Source organism: Pongo abelii, chromosome 2 (genome assembly GCF_028885655.2).
Source record: "Pongo abelii isolate AG06213 chromosome 2, NHGRI_mPonAbe1-v2.0_pri, whole genome shotgun sequence".
In the NCBI taxonomy this organism is placed as follows: domain Eukaryota; kingdom Metazoa; phylum Chordata; class Mammalia; order Primates; family Hominidae; genus Pongo; species Pongo abelii.
Genome location: NC_085928.1, coordinates 107,919,875 through 107,940,106, shown reverse-complemented (window position 1 = coordinate 107,940,106; position 20,232 = coordinate 107,919,875). Strand labels below are relative to the sequence as shown.

The following is a 20,232-nucleotide window of genomic DNA, read 5'->3' as shown; positions in this document are numbered from 1 at the left end:
TTACAGGTGCCTGCCACAGTTTAGTTTATATCCCATTATCTCCCTGCTGTACACCTGCCCCCACACAGTAAATGAGATGAAGGAAAACTCATAACCTTGCACACTGGTCTGGCCTTGAAAGGAAAATGTATTCATGGTTCCCATTGTAATCACCTCCTGGCATCCATCCTTAACTCCCTTGCCCCTCTCAGTGGCATTTGCATTTGCTGTTATGCGTGCCTGGAACGCTTGTTCTTAGATTTCTGCAGGGCTGGCTTCCCAGGTCTACATGCAAATGTCACCTTCTTAATCAGATGTTTTGCTTTTAAGAAACCATTTCAGAGATTGCTGGAGTTTCATGCTTGCCATTCAGCTGAGGGAAGCTGGAACATTTGAAAAAAAATATTTTGCTGACAGCACTGGCTGGCACAGCTCTACAGGTCTCAGTCCCAGTGAGCTGTGCTGGGGAAAAGCACCCAGCAATCAATGAGTCGGGGCTTCAGGATCTACATATGAAGTCTATAAGTAATATAACAAAAGTGATAAATTGAAAAATATTGCCAGGTACAGTGGCTCAGGCGGGAGGAACACTTGAGGCCAAGAGTTTGAGATCAGCCTGGGAAACAAAGTGAGACCCCTGTCTCTACAAAAAATACAAGAAAAAAAAAAGCGGGGCTGGTGGCACACGCCTGTAGTCCCAGCTACTCAGGAGGCTGAGCTAGGAAGACTGCTTAAGCCCTGGAGCTCGAGGCTGCAGTGAGCTATGATCACACCACTGCACTCCAGCCTGGGCAACAGAAAGAGACTTGTCTCAAAAAAATTAAAAGAAAAATATATATATATATATAAAAAATATGTGTGTGTGTGTGTGTCAGCACATGAAGGGATATGAATTTAAAAGCAGAAGAAAGTGCTGAAAGAGAAGTGGGCTCCTCTGGGAAATGTTGTAGTGGCTTGGAATTGTTGCTTTTCCTTATTAGCTTTTCTGTGTGATTTAGTTTTATAACCATATGATAAAAATGAATTTTAAATATCTACCTGTAGATTTAGATCTTACTGCAGCAGTCAGGACAAGGGGCAGACTCTAGGTCAAAGACATGCTGCTGGTACTTCTGTTAGAAGCAATACCTCCAAAATTTTTAAAACCAACAGCACAGCCACTGCAAGTTCTTGTATTCACTGGGTACTTTTCAGATTAATGTTTCTAACTTTTCTACTTTTCTTTCCTCATTTCTTAGACTGAACCTAAAGGCAGATCCTAGCAATACAATGAGATGATACCGGTTCATCCTTATGTAATATATCATTCCTATAGCACATATTACAAATTGTTATAAATATTTCACATATTTTGGTGCAGCCAATATAAAATTAAAATGGAGAAAAAAGAAAATCAGATGTACCCCATTAAAAATAATTATATACAAAATCTATTTTGTATTCTTTCTTAAATATTTTTTGTCTTATTTTCTTTCTTAAATATTTTGTGGCTTATTCCCTCTGAAACCCAATGAAAGGAAAGTGAAGAAGGAAATATAAACTATTTTTTTAATTCCATTATCTTCTTTGAGAGTAACTAAAATAAATAAAATTCATTGTCTTTTCACTCTATCACCCATATAATTGAATATGAAATCTTCCTCTCAACTCAGTTTTAGTTGAATGCCAAATATGCAATAAACATACAAAAAAAGTCATTACAGTTCTTCTAATTAAATCAATAAATGTGCAAATAAAATACCTTTTCCTTAGGAAAGGAACCCACAATCCCAGCCCAGATGGCAAACAGCCTCAATGGAGAAGAAATTCTTCACTTAGAGCCTAACAATAGCTCTTTTATTTCTCCCTCTAAATCAGTGGTCCTCAACCTTTTTGGCACCAGGGACCAGTTTCATGGAAGACAATTTTTCCATGGATGAGGGGTTGGGGGATGGTTTCAGGATAAAACTCTTCCACCTCAGATCATCAGGCATTAGATTCTCATAAGCAGTGGGCAACCTAGATCCCTCTTATGCACAATTCACAAAAGGGTTCGTGCTCCTATGAGAATCTAATGCTGCGGCTGATCTGACAGGAGGCGGAGCTCAGGCAGTAATGCTCGCTCTCCCGCCTGCTGCACACCTCCTGCTGTGCGGCCCAGTTCCTAACAGGCCAGCCCAGGGCTTGGGAACCTCCACTCCAAATGATCAAGTTTCATTCGGAGAGAGTGATATTTCATATTTTATCTCTACTTATAATGTTTAAGTATCAGTATATACTTCATGGAACAACTACAGCATTACAGGATGAGATACCCTAAAGTGAGGTAACAGAACAAGCTGGGAGGTTTTATTTGTTTCAGTAAATTTAAATTAACCAAATAGTTGCCTTTTATAATCAGGCAGGCATTAATTTTTCAACATATTAATTCCTCCTTTGCACAGTAAACAGATCCTGAGAAACTAAAAGTTAACCCTCAAATAGTACTAATGATCACAGTATGAATTATATTATGGACGCTCAAAAACACCTGTAAAGAAGGCAAATTTACTACCCCCATTTCTGAGGAGGCTGAGAAACTAAGTTCCTTTCTTAAACATGCACATTCCTCCCCAGCCCTGCCTCACATTCCTCCTTATCTGCCCAGCCAACTTGGTGGCTGTTTTCCTTATCTTGGGCTAGAAAAGCCAAACAAATATCCAAGAAGTTTTCTGTCTTAGGTTAAGATAAGACAGTGCACAAGCTCAATGACACTGAGCCCAAGTCAAGCTCAATCCTATGTACATGAGATGCGTGAAGCTGTTTAACACCACAAAGAAAGACAGGGTTGAAGGGGCAAATCCCACTCCAAAGCAGATGAGAGAACACAGTTTGCAGACCCTAAGTGTTGCAGATGGCTCCTCTTCCAAGAACCTCAGGAAGCTGCATCAGCTACAGGTGCTTCCCTAACTCCCCTCCCCACTGCCAAGGGCATGGGCCTCTATGCAGCAAGCTTGTTCTGCTCTAGAGTAACCCCAGATGCTAGGTGTGTGGAGGAAATCGAAGCAGGGCTGAGAGCTACTTTGGGCTCTGGGACCTTGTATGATTTATGTGAGTGTAGGTCTCTTGGATGTGTTGCCATGTGGGCTTTCTGGTTTAAGGGTTCTAATTCTTTTTTGTTGTTTTTCTGTAAAGACAGAGTCTCACTATGTTGCCCAGGCTAGTCTCAAACTCCTCAAGCAATCCTTTACTTCATATTGGACAATCTCAGGTTAGTGGCAAGAGAAAAGATGTTCTAACTACCGTGATTACAGCATTATATAGAGGCAAGGGCTTGGCCACATCTTCCGCTTACCATCTGTGTGAACTTGAGCAACTTACCTAAGTCCCAACTTCCTCATCTGCAAATTAGGGATGGTGGTAACCACCTGAAACCACTGTGATTAATACTGTAGCAGCTTAATTATCAAGCATGATCAGAATAGGTATTTGTTTAATCCAAAAAGCTAATAAAGGTGGAGAGCCAAGAATGTAGATACATTCACACCTTACACATCCTTTTTTTTTTTTTTTTGAGACAGAGTCTTGCTCTGTCGCCCAGGCTGGAATGCAGTGGCTTGATCTCAGCTCACTGCAAGCTCTGCCTCCCAGGTTCACGCCATTCTCCTGCCCTCCTGCCTCAGCCTCCCAAGTAGCTGGGACTACAGGTGCCCGCCACCATGCCCGGCTAATTTTTTGTATTTTTAGTAGAGACGGGGTTTCATGTTAGCCAGGATGGTCTCGATCTCCTGACCTCGTGATCTGCCCGCCTCGGCCTCCCAAAGTGCTGGGATTACAGGCAGGAGACACTGCGCTCAGCCCCTACACATCTTGTTTTTAACTTAAAGTGTGCAAATATACCATCATTGGCCAATTTGATGTAGGGTTGGGACTTTCTTTGAGAATGGGTCTGCCAATGAGAATCCCATTGTGTCAATCTTATATAAACAGCACCCCTAATGCATCATCCATGAGTTCCAGTTCTGGTTTCTCCACAGGGAATAAAAATTGCAGACATATGCAAAGCCATCTGCAACCTTTCTACCTTGTAGATTTTCCAAAGCACTCAACTTGGTGTTCATCTACATAACTTTCTTTTACTCATATTTCATGGCCATATATGATAGGCAAATGACACCATTTCATCCAAGTAAAAATGACACCAACACAATGAATCTTACCTAGAATTCATCTCAATGGGGGAGGGCTGAAGTGCACAGCAGAGTAGCCCCAAGCTGCCCCAGATGGCAGTCAGATGGTCTCCAGAGCGCCAGATAGCCTAGTGAGTTAGCTCAGTGAACTCTAGCGAGGCAGCCTGCTACAGCATTTGCTGTAGGGGGATTTATCATGTCATCTCGGTCTTCCTCGTGCCTACCACCAGGGTGGTAGGTAGGTCCTTATAACCATGGGTGTTGCTATCATAGGAACTGCATATTTGTACTGAGCAACAGTGTAAGGCTCTGAAGTTTAATGAGGACAATGTTACCAACAGTGAGAAATCCCAGAAGAAAAGCATCCTCCTCCACAACGCAACTGTTGCCTGTCCAAATCCTTATTCACCAAACAAGCTACAAGACTAGGTTGAGAAAACACGTACTTCTCCAAGGCACTCTTCTCAAGCCTTTCCGCCTCCTTCTTCTGCCAAGCTTTGTGCTTCTTGACACGAGTTTCCCACAAGGCTCTGATGACAGAAATGTCGAAGACAACCACTTTGTGTCCCATTTTGGGAGCATGAAATTACCTATTTAAAAAATATATAGATATGTCAGCTTGATACACAAACAGAAAACAGTTTTAACATAAACTTTAAAATGAAATATGAATGAATCACTGGCTTAAGGAATGATGATATGCCTTACTACTTCAAGGATGACAGTTTCCTTTTTTTTTTTTTTTTTGGCTTGTTTGGCTGGTTGGGTTTTGTTTCGTCTTGTTTTTCTTGAGACAGAGTCTCACTCTATTTACCAGGCTGGAATGCAGTGGCACGATCACAGCTCCAACTGCAGCCTCAACCTCCTGGGCTCAAGCAATTTTCCTGCCTCAGCCTCCCAAGCAGCTCAGACTACAGGCTGACACCATCACACCCAACTAATTTTTAAATTTTTTGTAGAGACAGGGTCTCACTCTATTGCCCAGGCTGGGAGGATGACAGTTTCCTAATGTTCTTTAGGTTTGGTATTATTTTGTGTAAGTAAGTCATAGTTCAACACTCACCCTAGGGTCACCTTCTCTAGATGGTCACACTTGTCTCCTTAACCCTCAGATAGACTCTGGGCTCCCAAAGCCCCCTGGGGATTCCTCAAACTTCACGGTTCCACATTGTAATGAATTCACTAGTATATGTACCTAATATTCCCAGTAGGTTGTTACATAATCAAGGATAAGTTAGATGAATTAATCACAGGGCACGGGCGTGCACACACACACGCAGGCACGCATGCACACACATCCTCTCTCCAGGCACGCATGCACACACATCCTCTCTCCAGGCACGCATGCACACACATCCTCTCTCCTCTCTCAAGTAGAATGGAATATAACTTCTTAGTTGTATTTAAATCTAAAAAAAAAGCTCACATAGGCGGTGTTATAATTGCTTTTCTAAAAGTCCCCTTTTGTTGGTAGAAATTTATTCTAAAGACATTTGAGTGTTCTTTCCTTCCTTTAAGTATAGGACATGAGGCACGTAACAGTGACTTTCTTCCATAATCCGTCACCTCAATTCTTCCCCTCTGGGATTGCCTTTTCCATCCTCCTCCTGCCTTCTTTCCTCAGTCCGGCTGACCTAACTCATTTCTGTTCTCCAGGGTAGTCTCTGCCACCATCAGTCTCTGCCTCTCCTCCCCAATATCCCCAGCCCTCATCATATGAGGCCACAGGCCAGCCACCATTAAGTTAAAAAAAAATGGCACTGAGTCCCACTGAGCACTCTGCCACCTAAGACTGACCACACAGCCTGGAGACATGTCCTCTGAGGTTTCCCTGCAGACTGAACCTTCACAAATCATTGATCTCTGTTTACCTGGTTTTCCAAGAGCAAGGAAAGTCAAACTTGGGTACATTTTAGCCATCACATCTCAGTGGGAATTTAGAGATGATTTAGTCTCTACTTTCAGTGTCACCAAATGAAATGTGAGAGGCCCCCCAAAATTTTATGTCTATATCCCTGGCACCTAGTATAGTGCCTTGAACATGGTAGGCCCTCCATAAATATTTGTGGAATGCATGAGTGAGTGAATGAATGAACGAGTAAATAAAAGATATTGCTTCACTCTCAGGACAGTAAATGAGCTCTCTTTTATTTTCCTACTTTATATTTACTTTTTGTTTTAAGTAATTATTTGATCATTGCCAAAAAAAAAAATTATCAGGACAGAAAAGTACCTTTCAGTGTCCATTCCACTAAGTTATACTTATGTCCCTTATCTAAGTAAAGTAACTTTCTAGATATTGTTTTGAAATTCCCTAACTGCAGCAGCAAAGTCTTGCTAAATCCATGTCCTGATTTGCACAAACACAGATTGTCAGTTGCTAAATAGTAGGGCTGGTGAATACTTTCTCCTCCAATTTCAGACACTTCTAAATAGCAGTCATGGATATGAAGCCAAATATTTAATCTTCTTTTTCTTTTTCTTTCAGACAGGGTATTACCTGTTCCCCAGGCTGGAGGGCAGTGATCCAGGTGCAATCACTGCTCATTGCACCTGGATCTGGGCATAGTGGCGCATGTCTGTAGTCCCTCAACCTCCTGGGCTCAGTAGATCCTCCCATCTCAGCCTCCTATGTAGCTGGGACCACAGTCGTGCGTCACCACACTTGGCGAATTTTTTAATTTTTTGTAGAAGCGGGGCCTCGCTATGTTACCCAGGCTGGTCTTGAACTCCGGGGCTCAAGTGATCCTCCTGCCTCAGTCTCCCATAGTGCTGGGATCACAGGCACAAGCCATCATGCCTGGCCAAAATATTTAATCTTCTGACTCAAGAGTGTGCTCTCTATAAATGGCTTGCCAATAGGAGTGGGAGAACTGGCTTATGTTTGTGCAGCTGAAAATATGAACATGTATAATTTTACTCTAAAGAGCTGACAATGCTGACCTAATTTATTCCCTTCTTTCCTTTGACTTCTGATGTCTGAGACTGCCTTGGTTTGTTGTTGTTGTTTGGTTGGTTTTTTGTTTTGTTTTGTTTTTTGTTTTTTTTCCTGAGACAAGGTCTTACTCTGTTGCCCAGGCTAGAATGCAGTGACACCATCATGGTTCACCGCAGCCTCAACCTCCCAGGCTCAAGCATTCCTCCTACCTCCACCTCCCAAATAGCTGGGACTACAGACATGCGCCACTATGCCCAGATAATTTTTGTATTTTTTGTAGAGATGGTGGTCCCACTATGTTGCCCAGACTGGTATCAAAATCCTGGGCTCAAGCAATCCACCCACCTAGGCCTCCCAAAGTGCTGGGATTATGGGCATGAGACACTCTGCCCAGCCTGAGACTGCCTTTGTCTCCTTTAGAATTGTTTTACCTAAAGGAGGCCAGGTGCAGTGGCTCACGCCTATAACCCAGTACTTTGGGAGGCAGAGGTGGGCGGATCATGAGGTCAGGAATTCGAGACCACCCTGGCCAATATGGTGAAACCCCTTCTGTACTAAAAATTACAAAAATTAGCCGGGCATGGTGGTACGCACCTGTAGTCCCAGCTACTTGGGAGGCTGAGGCAGAAGAATTGCTTGAACCTGGGAGGCAGAGGTTGCAGTGAGCCAAGACCGTGCCAGTGCACTCCAGCCTGGGAGACAGAGCAAGACTCTGTCTAAAAAAAAAAAAGAAGAATTGCTTTACCTAAAGGAGATTTTTGACAAAAGTTAAAATGAAGCACAAGTTTTTGTGTGTACATTTGTTGTCTTATCCTTGGTAAATATAAAGGAGAATTGTTAGGTTATATGATAACTCTATAGTTAACCTTTTTGTGAACTGTCAGACTGTTTTCCAAAGCAGCTACACCATTTTACATTCCCACCAGCAGTGTATGAAGATTCCTGTCTCTCCACATCCTCACCAACACTTGTTATTATCTGTCTTTTTTATTATAGCCATCCTAGTAGGTGTAAAGAGGTACCTTGTTGTTTTGATTTGCATTTTCCTGATGACTAATGATGTTGAGCATATTTTCATATGCTTATTAGGCATTTATAGATCTTCTTGGGAGAAATGTCTATTCAGATCCTTTCCCTTTTTTAATTGGGTTAACTGGTCTTTTTATTTATTGTTAAGTTGTGGTAGTACTTTATATATTCTAGATACAGGTCCCTTACCAGGTATATAGTTTGCAAAAACATTTCTTCCATTTTGTGAGTTGCTTTTCATTTTCTTGATTCCATCATTTTATATTAACCTAACTATATGCTTATAGTTGATGTGAGATTTTGTAGACAGACTATCGCTGGATCATTTATTTAACCAATTCTGACTATCTCTGTCTTTTAATTGACATATGTATGCCATTTATATTTAATACACTTACTTGTATGTTTGGATTTAAATCTGTAATTTTATTACTTTTTTTCTATTTGATCCCTCTTTTGTTTTCCTCTTTTACACTTTCCTGCCTTCTTTTCTCTGAAGATTTTTTAGTATTCCATTTTATTTTCTCTATTATATATTTTACTATGTCTCTTTGGGTAGTTTTTTTCTCTTGTTTTATGGTTGCCCTAAGAATTATTATACATACTTACTTTTTCATAGTCCACTTTGAAACAGTATGTCACCACTTCAAGTGAGATGTAAAAATCTTACCACCATATAGGTCCTCCTACATTCCCACCTTTATGTTGCAGTTGTCTTATGTATTATGTCAATCAATGTTATATTTTTGGCTTCCAATCATCAAATTTAAAGAACTCATGAGGAGAAAACTATTCCATTATATTTATCTTGATATTTACATGTTCCTGTTCCTTTCTTCCTGCTGTTCAAGTTTACGTCTGCTATCATTTCCCTTCTATCTAAAAACTTGTCTTAACAATTATTTTAGAGAAAATATGCTGACATATTCTGGTTTCCTTCAACTGAGGATGTCTTTTTCTTACCTCCATTCATAAATATTATTTTTGCTGGATATAGAATTTGAAAGCAATCTTTTCTTTTCTATTAATCAGCACCTTTAGAATGTTGTGCCACTTCCTTTTGGCATCCATAGTTTCTGATTAGAAATCTGAAATAATTTGAATCACACTTTCCCATAGGAGATGCATCATTTTTCTCTTGCTACTTTCTTTTTTTCCCCCCCTTCCAGAGACAAGATCTCACTCTGTCACCCAGGCTGGAGTGCAGTGACGCCATCACAACTCACTGCAGCCTCAACCTCCTAGGCTCAAACAATCCTCCCATCTCAGCCTCTCAGGTAGCTGGAAACACAGGGATGCACCACCATACCTGGCTAATTTTTTTAAAAAAAATATTTTTGCAGCAATGAGGTCTCACTATGTTGCCCAGGCGGTCTCAAACTCCTAGGCACAAGTGATTCTCCCACCTCAACCTCCCAAAATGCTGGGATGACAGGCATGAGCCACTGCACCTGGCAAAATTTTTTCATCTTTGGGTTTCTTCAGGTTAATCATTATATCTGGGCATGGATTTTGGGTGGGATTATCCTGATTTAGATTTGTTTTGCTTTTTTAATCACTTGATTTATATCTTTTGACAAATTTGGGGATTTTTCAGTCATTATTTCTTTTTTTTTTTTTTTTGAGACAGAGTCTCGCTCTGTCGCCCAAGCTGGAGTGCAGTGGCATGATCTCCACTAACTGCAACCTCAGCCTCCCGGGTTCAAGCAATTCTCCTGCCTCAGCCTCCTGAGTAGCTGGGATTACAGGCACATGCCACCACGCCCGGCTAATTTTTGTATTTTTAGTAGAGAAAGGGTTTCACCACATTGATCAGGCTGGTCTCGAACTTCTGACCTTGTGATCCACCTGCCTCAGCCTCCCAAAGTGCTGGGATTACAGGCGTGAGCCATCGTGCCCAGCGCCAGCCATTATTTCTTGAAAATTTTTTCTGCATTACACTCTTTCTCCTCTCCTTCTGGAATTCTGATGACACAAATATTAGACTTTTCAGTATTGTTCCATAGATTCTTGAGGGCTTGTTCATTTTAGATAAATCTTTTCTTCTATTTTTTTTTTCAAATTGGTAATACCCAGTGTCAGGCCTCTGAGCCCAAGCCAAGCCATCGAATCCCCTGTGACTTGCATGTATACGCCAAGATGGCCTGAAGTAACTGAAGAATCACAAAAGAAGTGAAAATGCTCTGCCCCGCCTTAATTGATGACATTCCACCACAAAAGAAGTGTAAATGGCCAGTCCTTGCCTTAACTGATGACATTCCACCACAAAAGAAGTGAAAATGGCCGGTCCTTGCCTTAAGTGATGACATTACCTTGTGAAAGTCCCTTTTCCTGGCTCATCCTGGCTCAAAAATCTCCCCCACTGAGCACCTTGGGACCCCCACTCCTGCCTGCCAGAAAACAAACCTCCTTTGACTGTAATTTTCCTTTACCTACCCAAATCTTATAAAACGGCCTCATCCCTATCTCCCTTCGCTGACTCTCTTTTCAGACTCAGCCCGCCTGCACCTAGGTGATTAAAAGCTTTATTGCTCACACAAAGCCTGTTTGGTGGTCTCTTCACACAGACGTGCATGAAACCCAGTAATCTACTTCAAGTTTCCTAGCTCTTCCCTATGCCATCTTCATTATGTTTGTGAGCCTATCCAGTATTTTATTTCAATTACTGTCTTTTTATTTCTAAAATTTCCAATTAGTTCTTTATATCTTCTATTTCTTTGTTGATATTTTTCTATCTTTCCATTCATACCCCAGGGCAGAGGGAGCGTATCCAAGGAAGGGCCAACTTGGAAGGGGTTCAGCCCATCAGATAGCAGGTAAGTCCTCTGGTTTGGGCAGGCTAGTCTGGAGTTGCTGGGCAACTAATAGAAGAACCCCTCAAGCGCAGGTAGGGACCGCCAATCAGCAACCGGTGGCATGGCCATGTGATGGAAGTCCAGACGGCCTTCAGAGTGTGTGGACCACACAGGCACTTGCAGAAGGCGTGGCAGGTTGGCATGTGACCCTCAGGGGCACAGGCAGCTGTGTGCAGGCAATATGGAGGCTTGCGAAGAAAGTCGAAATACAAGCACAGGCAGGAGGTCTTCAGAGCACGTGGGCTGCACAAGGGCTCTACGTTCTGGCTCAAGGGAGCTGTAGAAAGGTGACTGCAAGGCCAAGGATGCAAAGTCGCAAAGGGACTGTTCTGAGCCCATGCTTGGGGCAGGTTCCGATGGATATTCTCACATGCACACTGCTGATCCCCAGCCCACGCCAAAAAAAGGCAGGAAGCCTCTTCCTACTATCTTGCCTCTCCAGTGCCTTCTACCGAGAAAGCATAGCACTGCGCTCACTTTAAAGGGCCAATATTTAAAGGAATGCCATTGTATAACACAGGGTATATTTATTGAGTGGCGCATTCAAAGCTGAGAGGCAGTAAGTTGATAACTGACACCGTGGGTAACCAATTTGGTTGAGTTCTGACCTCAAATTCCAACCTGCCTTCTGTGGGTTGTGATCCCCATGTCAGGTCAGTTTTCAGTCTTCCTGGTGCTATTCAGCTATGTTCCGTGTGCGCCCCCCAGTGGCCAGTCTACGGCGTGGCTGAAGGTCTATCCCAGTGTTCAGGTCTAACATCTTTGGAGCGCTGGTTAGGGTCAGATCCACACATGCGCAGCTCGGGGAGGAGCCCAGGAATAAACTCACGGAGCTGTTTTCTCCAAATTCCTCCCTCTCTGTGATCTCCCTGGTCCTCTCCTGATCGCTGGGCTCCCTTTTTCGGTCCTCTGGCCAAAAACTTGGTGTTGTAATTACCCTGCTCTGCCGTGCACTTCCTACAACTGTACCCACAGTCGCGGCCAAGCAGCGAAGATTTAAGAGAGTAAGAATGCGTGACGGTTTGCTCCACTATTTTGGGCTATAGCTCCTCTAATCAGAAAAGGAAGGTTCTCTGCATGTCCCACTTTATATGAAATCTAAAAAAGTTGAACTCGTAGAAGTAGAGCGTAGAAAGAGGTTGGGGCCGGGGAGGAAGGGAATGGGGAGTTACTGGTCAAAGGGTACAAAGTTTCGGATAGGTAGGAGGAATGTTTTGAAATCTATTGCATAGCAGGGCGACTATAGTCAATAATAAAGTATTGCATATTTCAAAATCACTGAAAGGGTAAATTTCAAATATCTACCATAAAAATGGTAGGTAAAAGAAGTGCATTTAATTTTTCTTTTACCACTTTTCTTACTCTGTTATCTTCAGCTCAGGAGTATCTAACCTGCAAAGATCTTAATTAAGGCTTTGGCTTTCGACTTAAAAGTCTCCATAAAGGAACGCTACGCATCATCCTGAAAGTAAAGATCAAAGTCCACAGCCAGTGGTGAAGAAACATTAATAAGAGTATCAGTCAGCCTAGTTTTTTTGAGGAAATCTCTACACAGATCCCAAGTCTACACATAAAAGCCAAAGTAAAGTTAACTGCATTTGAGCAGTGTGGGCAGCCCAGCCAGCCACAGTAACTGAAGCTGGAAGAATTACTCCCTACACACAGGGCTCGTGTTCTCTAGATCAACCAGACACATCACAGACTCTGTTGTTGATGTTCTTTCATTTCCTTAGGCCAGTCAGCCTTTGGCAAGTAGCCAGAGCTGTACATTAACTGCCCCTACATTTTAAAAATCATTGCTTATGAATTGCTATGCATTAACTTAGAGAAAGGTAATTCTAATTCCCATCTTAGAGGAATGGTCTCTTCTTAATGCCTTTGTGTTCTAAATATTTGATCATGTCAACAAAAACAGCTTAATCATCTTTGATAAATTCCTGGAATTATGAAATTTAATTACCAAATGCCCTGACATATTTTTAAGTAGTTATAAGTCATTACTACTCTCGGTATTTTGGTGGGAAATAATATATTCTGTCTGTCATCTAACCATGTTCACCATTTTCCCTGTGTTTTTAAAAAGCAGGAAAAGAGGTTCTCTTATACAATTAAGGGGGCTTTGAATGTACCCGGATGTAAATCAGCATCTTGCCTATAAGATGAAGTTTTGTTTGCAAACATGTATAATGAAAACTGAAGACTCTAAGAACAGTGGGTGATGACCACATTTGCTAGCAATTTACATGTGATGTCCAGAGGTGCTGGGAAGCTATGACATACAAAGTCCTAAGTGCCAGGTCCAGCCCAGCCCCTTGCATTCCATGTAGGACAGAGATAAGTCCAGACCTCTCTAGACAACTGGACAAATTTTACCTTAACTTAGAAGGTAGTTCATGGGTGGGTTCTGAGACTGAGAAAGTAGTTTCAAATGAGAGTCCATGTGTCAGTCCAGGGTAAGTAGGAGACCCTTCATCCAGGGGAGAAACCACATTGGGGAGCCCATAGGACACAGTTGTCAGGGACAGACACAGGTGCCAGTCCCTCAGCAGCTCAGGAGAGAGATCTCCTCACAAATTTACAAAGCTAATCTCTTCTTTGTAAAATAAACTCTAGTCAACACAATCTTTCAGGCAAAGACATAGAATGCAATGTCCTAAGCAGTAACTTTCTCTAGCACTATAGAAATGTCATCATCATATGCTACCCCAACACAGAAAAGGGAAAAATTAACCTCTACGGGATCCAGTCAGGAGACCCTCAATACAAACAAAGCAATATCCTCTTATAGGAAACTTTACAACCAAGTAGATTCTACAAAGCAGCCTAAGTGTAAAGCTTCAGCCTGGACCCTCATTGAATTTGACAGCAAAGTGTCATGGTTCCAAGACAGCATCTGATTCCGGTTCCCTGCTGTGGGTCTGGTTTCGTGTGGTTGTAGCAGAATTATGAGAACAAGCCTCCCTCGATTTGGGCTACACTGTCCACAGTCACAGAGCATCTTCCAGAGAAGAAAACACCTGCAATGATGAGACAGAAGGAGAACGGTGGCATCTCTCACTGTAAAGGAAAGAACACTGGGGCCACAAAGTGTCATCAGCCATGTTCCTCTCCAGTCCAAGGACTTCCAGATACTTAGTGTTCCAGCTCCTCAGTGAAAATGTTAACCATCAGCACACTCTCAAAGGTTGGATTAAGGAAAATAATGCCTGGAAAACCTTTTGTTTTAGTGTAGGGCTGAGAAAACTTGATGGTAAATAATAGAGGTTTCGCAGGCCAATAAGCAAAATTGAAGATATATGTAGGTGTTTACATAACAAAGAAGAACCCTCTGGCAAGCCTCTCCCTGCTTGCCTCCAGAGAACCATCCAGAGTAGTGAGCATGTTTCATGTCCAGCTGCTGCTTGCCAAAAACATTCTCAGAACAAGAGGGACTAGCCCAAGAGGGAAAGGCCTAGCAGGTATGGTGAAAAAGGGGCAGGGTGGCTGGGTGCGGTGGCTCACACCTGTAATCACAGCACTTTGGGAGGCTGAGGTGGGTGGATTGCTTAAGCTCAGGAGTTTGAGAGCAGCCTGGGCAACATGGCAAAACCCTGTCTTTACCAAAAATTAAAAATAAAATAAATAAATAAAATAGCTGGGGGGTGGCATGCATCTGTGGTCCCAGCTACTAAGGAGGCTGATGTGAGAGGATCACTTGAGCCTGGGAGGCAGATGTTGCAGTGAGCTGAGATTGCACCAATGCACTCCAGCCTGGGTCTCAAAAAAACAAAAAGAGAGGGGAGAGGGTGGTAGGGGAAGGGGCCGGGCAGTGAGCCTGCTGCTGTCCGTTTCTTTCTTTGCCCCAGTATCACCCAGACAGGTGCCTGTGTGTCCTTCTCTCCTCCAGTCATCACAAGTTGGACAGCTGGCTGGAGGCAAGGTGACCTACGCAGTCACCAGCTCCTGAACTGAGATTCCATTGCTTGGTTGCTAACAATAGAGTCTCCAATGTGTAGATGGCAACCAGTGTGGGCCCTGGGCTGCAGCCAGGTACAGCTGGCCAGGTGGACAGGAGCTGAGAGCAGTGGGGGAATAGAAACAGAAGAAAATACTCCAGCTTGGTCCACAGATGCTCCAGCAGTGCCCACATTCCATATGCAAACAGGTGCCAGGCCTGCAGGTTATAGTTTACTGATCCTAGCTTTAGTGGACAATAAAATATAAAATATTTTGCTTTGGTGGATATGATGGTTTTAAACTGTATCCACAAAGTCTTTCACATTCTTCCCTTTAAAAAGGTAGAACTTAATTCCTCCCCCCTTGAGCATGGGCTAGACTTAGTGACTTAAGTCTAATGACTAGAATGTGGTGAAAGTAATGGTGTGTGACTTCTGAGACTAGGTCTTCACTCTCTCTCAGATCACTCACTCTAGGAAGTCAGCTGCCATGTCATGATGATGCTCAAGCAGCCTTGTGGAAAAGCTTCACAAGGAGAGGAACTGAGGCCTCCTGTCAACAGCCATGAGAGGGGGCTGTCTTAAAAGCAGATCCTCTAGCCCCGGTCAAGCCTTCAGATGACGGCAGCCCCTGTGGACATCTTGACCACAACTTCATGAGACCCTAAGCCAGAAACACTCAGCTAAACTGCCCTGAATTTCTGACTCTCAGAAACTGTGAGATAATAAATGTCTGTTATTCTAAACTGTTATGCCTGGGGGTAACTTGTTATGCAGCAATAAATAACCAAGACAGTGGATTTTTATAAAAGACACTTTAAAAATCAGTCTTAACTTCTGGTGCCATCTGGTGTGCATGTTCAGCTGCCTCCTTGAATATGCACTTGGATGTCTCACACATATCTCAAAGAAACATGATGTTCTCCAAACTTGCTCCTTTAGAGTCTGTCCATCCTAGGCCTCCCTTAATTCCACACCTCAGGAATGACTCCATCATAATCTAGAAGATCTAGAAGTTACTTCTTTTTTTTTTTTTTTGAGATGAAGTCTCACTCTGTCACCCAGGCTGGAGTGCAGTGGCACAATCTCAGCTCATTGCAAACTTCACTTCCTGGGTTCAAGCAATTCTCCTTCCTCAGCCTCCTGAGTAGCTGGGATTTCAGGCAAAAGCCACCATATCCGGCTAATTTTTATATTTTTAGTAGAGATAGGGTTTCACCATGTTGACCAGGCTGGTCTCGAACTCCTGACCTCAGGTGATCTGCCTGCCTCGGCATCCCAAATTGCTGGGATTACAGGTATAAGCCACTGCACCCTGCCAGAAGTCACTTCTTTTGCTTCGTTTCCTCACTCTGCCCACCCACTATGCAGACAGCATGCACACACACGTGCATGCACACACACACACATTCATCCACACATCCAGTTATCACCTACGTCTTAGAGGGCATGCATTTCTCACCACCAACTAGTGTCATGCCTTGCCTCAGTTGGGGAAAGGCCTCCTAACTGGTCTCCTGGCTTCCCACTCAATCCCATCCAAACCATCTTCTACTCAATAGTGAGAGTCACTTTCCAATGAGAACTAGATCATGCCACCACCTGGCACAAATCCCCCCGAGGCCTGCCTTTGAAATGAGAATGAGATCCCAGCTTTCCACAGAGGCAGTGAGCCCCTGGCATGGTCTGCCCTCGGCCAGCCCATCCCACCTCACCCCTCATGCTCTCCTCCTCAGTGCTTATCCACCCCATGCTTCTTCCCCCTCAGAGCTCAGCACACACTGCTCCCTCAGCCTAGAACATTCCTCCCCAAGTCACGTGGCTTCCTCCCCACACCCCTAGAACCCATCTTAAATGTTTTCTCCTGTCTGGCCTTCCCGGCCTCCTCATCTAAAGTAAACCTGCCTGTTATTTTATTTCTCAGTCTACTGTTCATTTGCATCACAATACTTAGTGCAAGTTAAAGTATTTGATTCATTATATTTTATCTATCCATGGACGAAGCCATAGACGAGCCACAGTTTACTGACAGGAGCAGCCACTTGGGAGACCCCAGACTTGGGTTCACAGCCTGGCCCCCATGAGTTCAGCTGAGCAGATCATACTGTAGCATACAATGGGAACTGGAGGGGCCTCTCCATCACCTTGTCCAAGCCCCTGCAGAGAGAGGTGTGCTATGGCCATCAAATGAGGGGGTTTTGAGTAGTCCAAGGGCTACAGATGCCAGTCTCCTGCTTCTGAACCTCAACACAGAAACCGTGTGTACTGAGCCAGTGTACTTAGTGTGTATTTCTGTTTTTCAATGCCTAGGAACCCTAAGTGACATTTATGGACACTCATTAAATGCAGAAAGACAGAAGCCTTGTCCATGCCTCCAAGTTCCCAATCTAGACGGGAGAGCATCAAAGGATATATTTGAGCGCAGCACGTTCATTAGACAACAGAGGCTGAACCAACCCCTGTAGGAGCCAAAAGAGAAAGGGTGGGGGGAGGGGTTGGGAGAGTCCTGCAGGGACCTTGAGGAAGGGGAAAGGGCTAACAGTGCAGGTTTGGCTGAATAACTTTCCACACCCCCCTCCCCAACCCAGTTATATCAGAACCACTTTACAGAGCCATCCACTTTACAGAGCCATCCGCTTTCCAGAGCCAGAGGGCATGACTGGAAAAACATGTCCCCTGGCACCAGGGCATTAGTCTCCACTCAGAAGTCATATGCCGGGGGAGGGGGAGCTTTCCGGTCACCTAGTCCTCTCCCTTCTTGTCAAATGACACTGGGTTGCTGGGTAGGAGGTGTGGAGTGGGTGCAGGGTTAACCTCTCAGAGCATCCTAAGAAGGATATGGGGGAGTCTGGGAGGAGACTCAACAAAGTCTGGGAGGAGACTCACCTCATCATGCAGGTGCCAAGCCATTCTTGGCGCTCCCACTGTGAGGCTGGGAGGGGGACAGGAACAAGGGATGGAGCAGGAGAGAAGGACGGAGCTGATGCCAGAGGTCACCTGAACTAGCCATGCAAAGAGAGGCTCTCTCCTCCACACCTGCCCCTCAGAACTCCCAGGACCCCTCCACCCCAGGCTGTCCAGCTCCAAGCCCTCCACAGCACCCTTCCAGGTGTGTCATCAATGTAAGGAAAACCTCTATCATCAGCCTTGCTGTATCCAAGAGAACAACTGTAACCCATGGGAATTTCTGGGGGCACCAAGATACAATGGGCAAAATATGACAACCAAGGAGCTTTGGTGACTCACAAATTCCGTTCTATCCTCACATAAGGCCACTGCCTGGACACCAGGGTTGGAATGAACACAGTGAGTTTTCTGATAGAAACGAGGGTAAATAGGAGCTAAATAGTCAAGTAAGGTCAGTATAGTCAGCCAAATCCTGAATTAAATGACATTTATGCCACATGACCAGAGTTTCCCTGGGGACATCTGATTAATTTTATTGTAATTTGTTAAGCTAGAAAATCCAGCCAGGGGAGGCAGAGGGTCCAGACGGGATTAAGAGGGCAGTTCCAGGGCCAAGTTGCCTGGGCTGGAGCCCTGCCTACCCACTCTCTGGCCACATGTCCCTGAGAACAGGGCCTAACTTCTCTGAGCCTGGTGTTCTCATGTGGACGTGATGGAGCAAACAGCACTGAGCTCACAGGTTGGCGAGAACATCGCGTAGGATCATTGTGTCAAGAGCTTAAGACAGTACCTGGCACCTAGTAAGGTCAAAAAAAAGTTCAATCATTTAAAGAAAAAAGAAAGGAAACTAAGAATCCCTGTCAACAATTAAACGTAAGACAAAAACAAGAGGTATGTGAGCATCCGAGGGTTTTTCTCTACCTGGCATCATTAGCAGAGGTTCTTTGGGTGAATAATGGGTGAACCCCCCAGTCCCTGAGTTCTGGGAGAGGGTTTGGTCCAGCAGAAGAGCTAGCAACAGGGCAGAGCCGCTAACAAGCCAGACAATTCCTCCTCCTCTGGGTCTCCAGTCACTTTCTGCCCTTGCCTCACGCCTGTCCCCACCCCAAGCCAGGGGGCGTGAGAGGCTGGAAGAAAAGACTTCCCCGCCAGGGCCATGTGTCAATCATACCATTCAGGACACAAACAAAGTTGATTTATCTCCCCTGGACAGCGCTTTGGACCAGAAGCTTTGGGCCTCAGCCTTGGGAGCCGGAGCAGTAAGCACAGGGGAACTGCTAAGCCGGAGCAAAATTCACTCGCGGGGACCCCTGCCTCCCCACGCTCTCTCCTTTCTCGCCATCCCACCATAGTCCTGGACCTCAGATACCGGTCGATGCCTAAGCCCCAGACGCTGTCCGGTTAGGGACGTTTACCCCTGTCTCTCCGGCAGATTGCAGGTCACCAAGGCACGGAGGAAGGAGTAAACAACTGAGCGCCCGGGGCACCGGCCATCCGCCCGCGTCCTCCTACGGGGAGCGCAAGGTCCCTGCTCCCGCCCCGCCGGCCACCTCGGACGCCCAGCGCTTACCTGCCCCGAGGGGCGGGCACTGACAGTCCTGGCCTGCCCGCCGCGGCTGTTTACACCGCAGAGGCTGTTTACACCGCAGAGGCTGTTTACACCCGCTGAGCAGCACGGCCGAGCCGGAAGAAGCCTCCCGTGCCTGTGCGCTAACAGGCTATATTTGTAGGCGGATAATATGATCTGGAGGACATGTGCTAAATCAACTATCTATCTATTCTATGTGACTCAGCCCAGCCTGAGACAAAACAGACTTCGTAGGGGAGGGCTTGGCACCCTGCGCGCTGCAGCCGGCCAGCGCGAGCCCCGGCCCAGGGACTATCTGCAGCCTCCTACCCAGCCGGGGCCAGACATTTTCACATCGGAGATCCCAGAGGGTGTGGAATGGAAAGGAGCGGGTTCCGAGTGCTCAGCACGCTAAGCTGGGAACCTAGCCAGACGCAGGCTTTGAAAGCCATATGACCAAGGGAATGTAAAAGTGTTTTCGATGTTGGAAGCAGCAGAATTCGAAGGTCTCAATTTCACCGTTACATTTTATCTTTTTAATATCCTAAAATGTATGTGAGTTTAGGTTCTCTTCAGATACTTTACTAATTGGCCAAATATGTTTTGCTGATAGCCGACATCGTGAAAGTATGACAAGTTAATAATCAGTAATCAACTCCCTGGCTGCTCGCAGGAGTCCATGTGACCACTTCCTGATCCTTAATGGCAATGGCTCCTCATATCACTTAGTCTAAACTCAAAAATACCTTTTGTGTGATATATGTGTCATACTTCTAAAATTCATTTCCTTAAAAAGCATTATTTTCTTTTCTGTTTTTTTTTTTTTTTTTTTTGAGAGGAGTCTCACTCTGTCGCCCAGGCTGGAGTGCAGTGG

General features: G+C 44.6%; 1 protein-coding gene and 1 long non-coding RNA gene across 2 annotated transcripts in view; one reads left to right on the top strand and one right to left on the bottom strand.

Annotated features, from left to right (window-relative positions):
• LRRC2 (leucine rich repeat containing 2) overlaps positions 1-19,434 on the bottom strand; it is a 48,160-nt gene extending 28,726 nt beyond the window's left edge. Inside the window, 2 exon segments of the mRNA NM_001132130.1 lie at positions 4,574-4,717; positions 19,362-19,434. Coding sequence (NP_001125602.1) covers positions 4,574-4,698 — 125 coding nt within the window. The 5' untranslated portion in view covers positions 4,699-4,717; positions 19,362-19,434.
• LOC134761126 (uncharacterized) lies at positions 10,387-12,993 on the top strand. The gene is made up of 3 exons (XR_010139405.1): positions 10,387-10,606; positions 10,849-10,910; positions 12,326-12,993. It is a non-coding gene; the product is annotated as an uncharacterized LOC134761126 (long non-coding RNA).
• Positions 19,435-20,232: the final 798 nt, after the last annotated feature.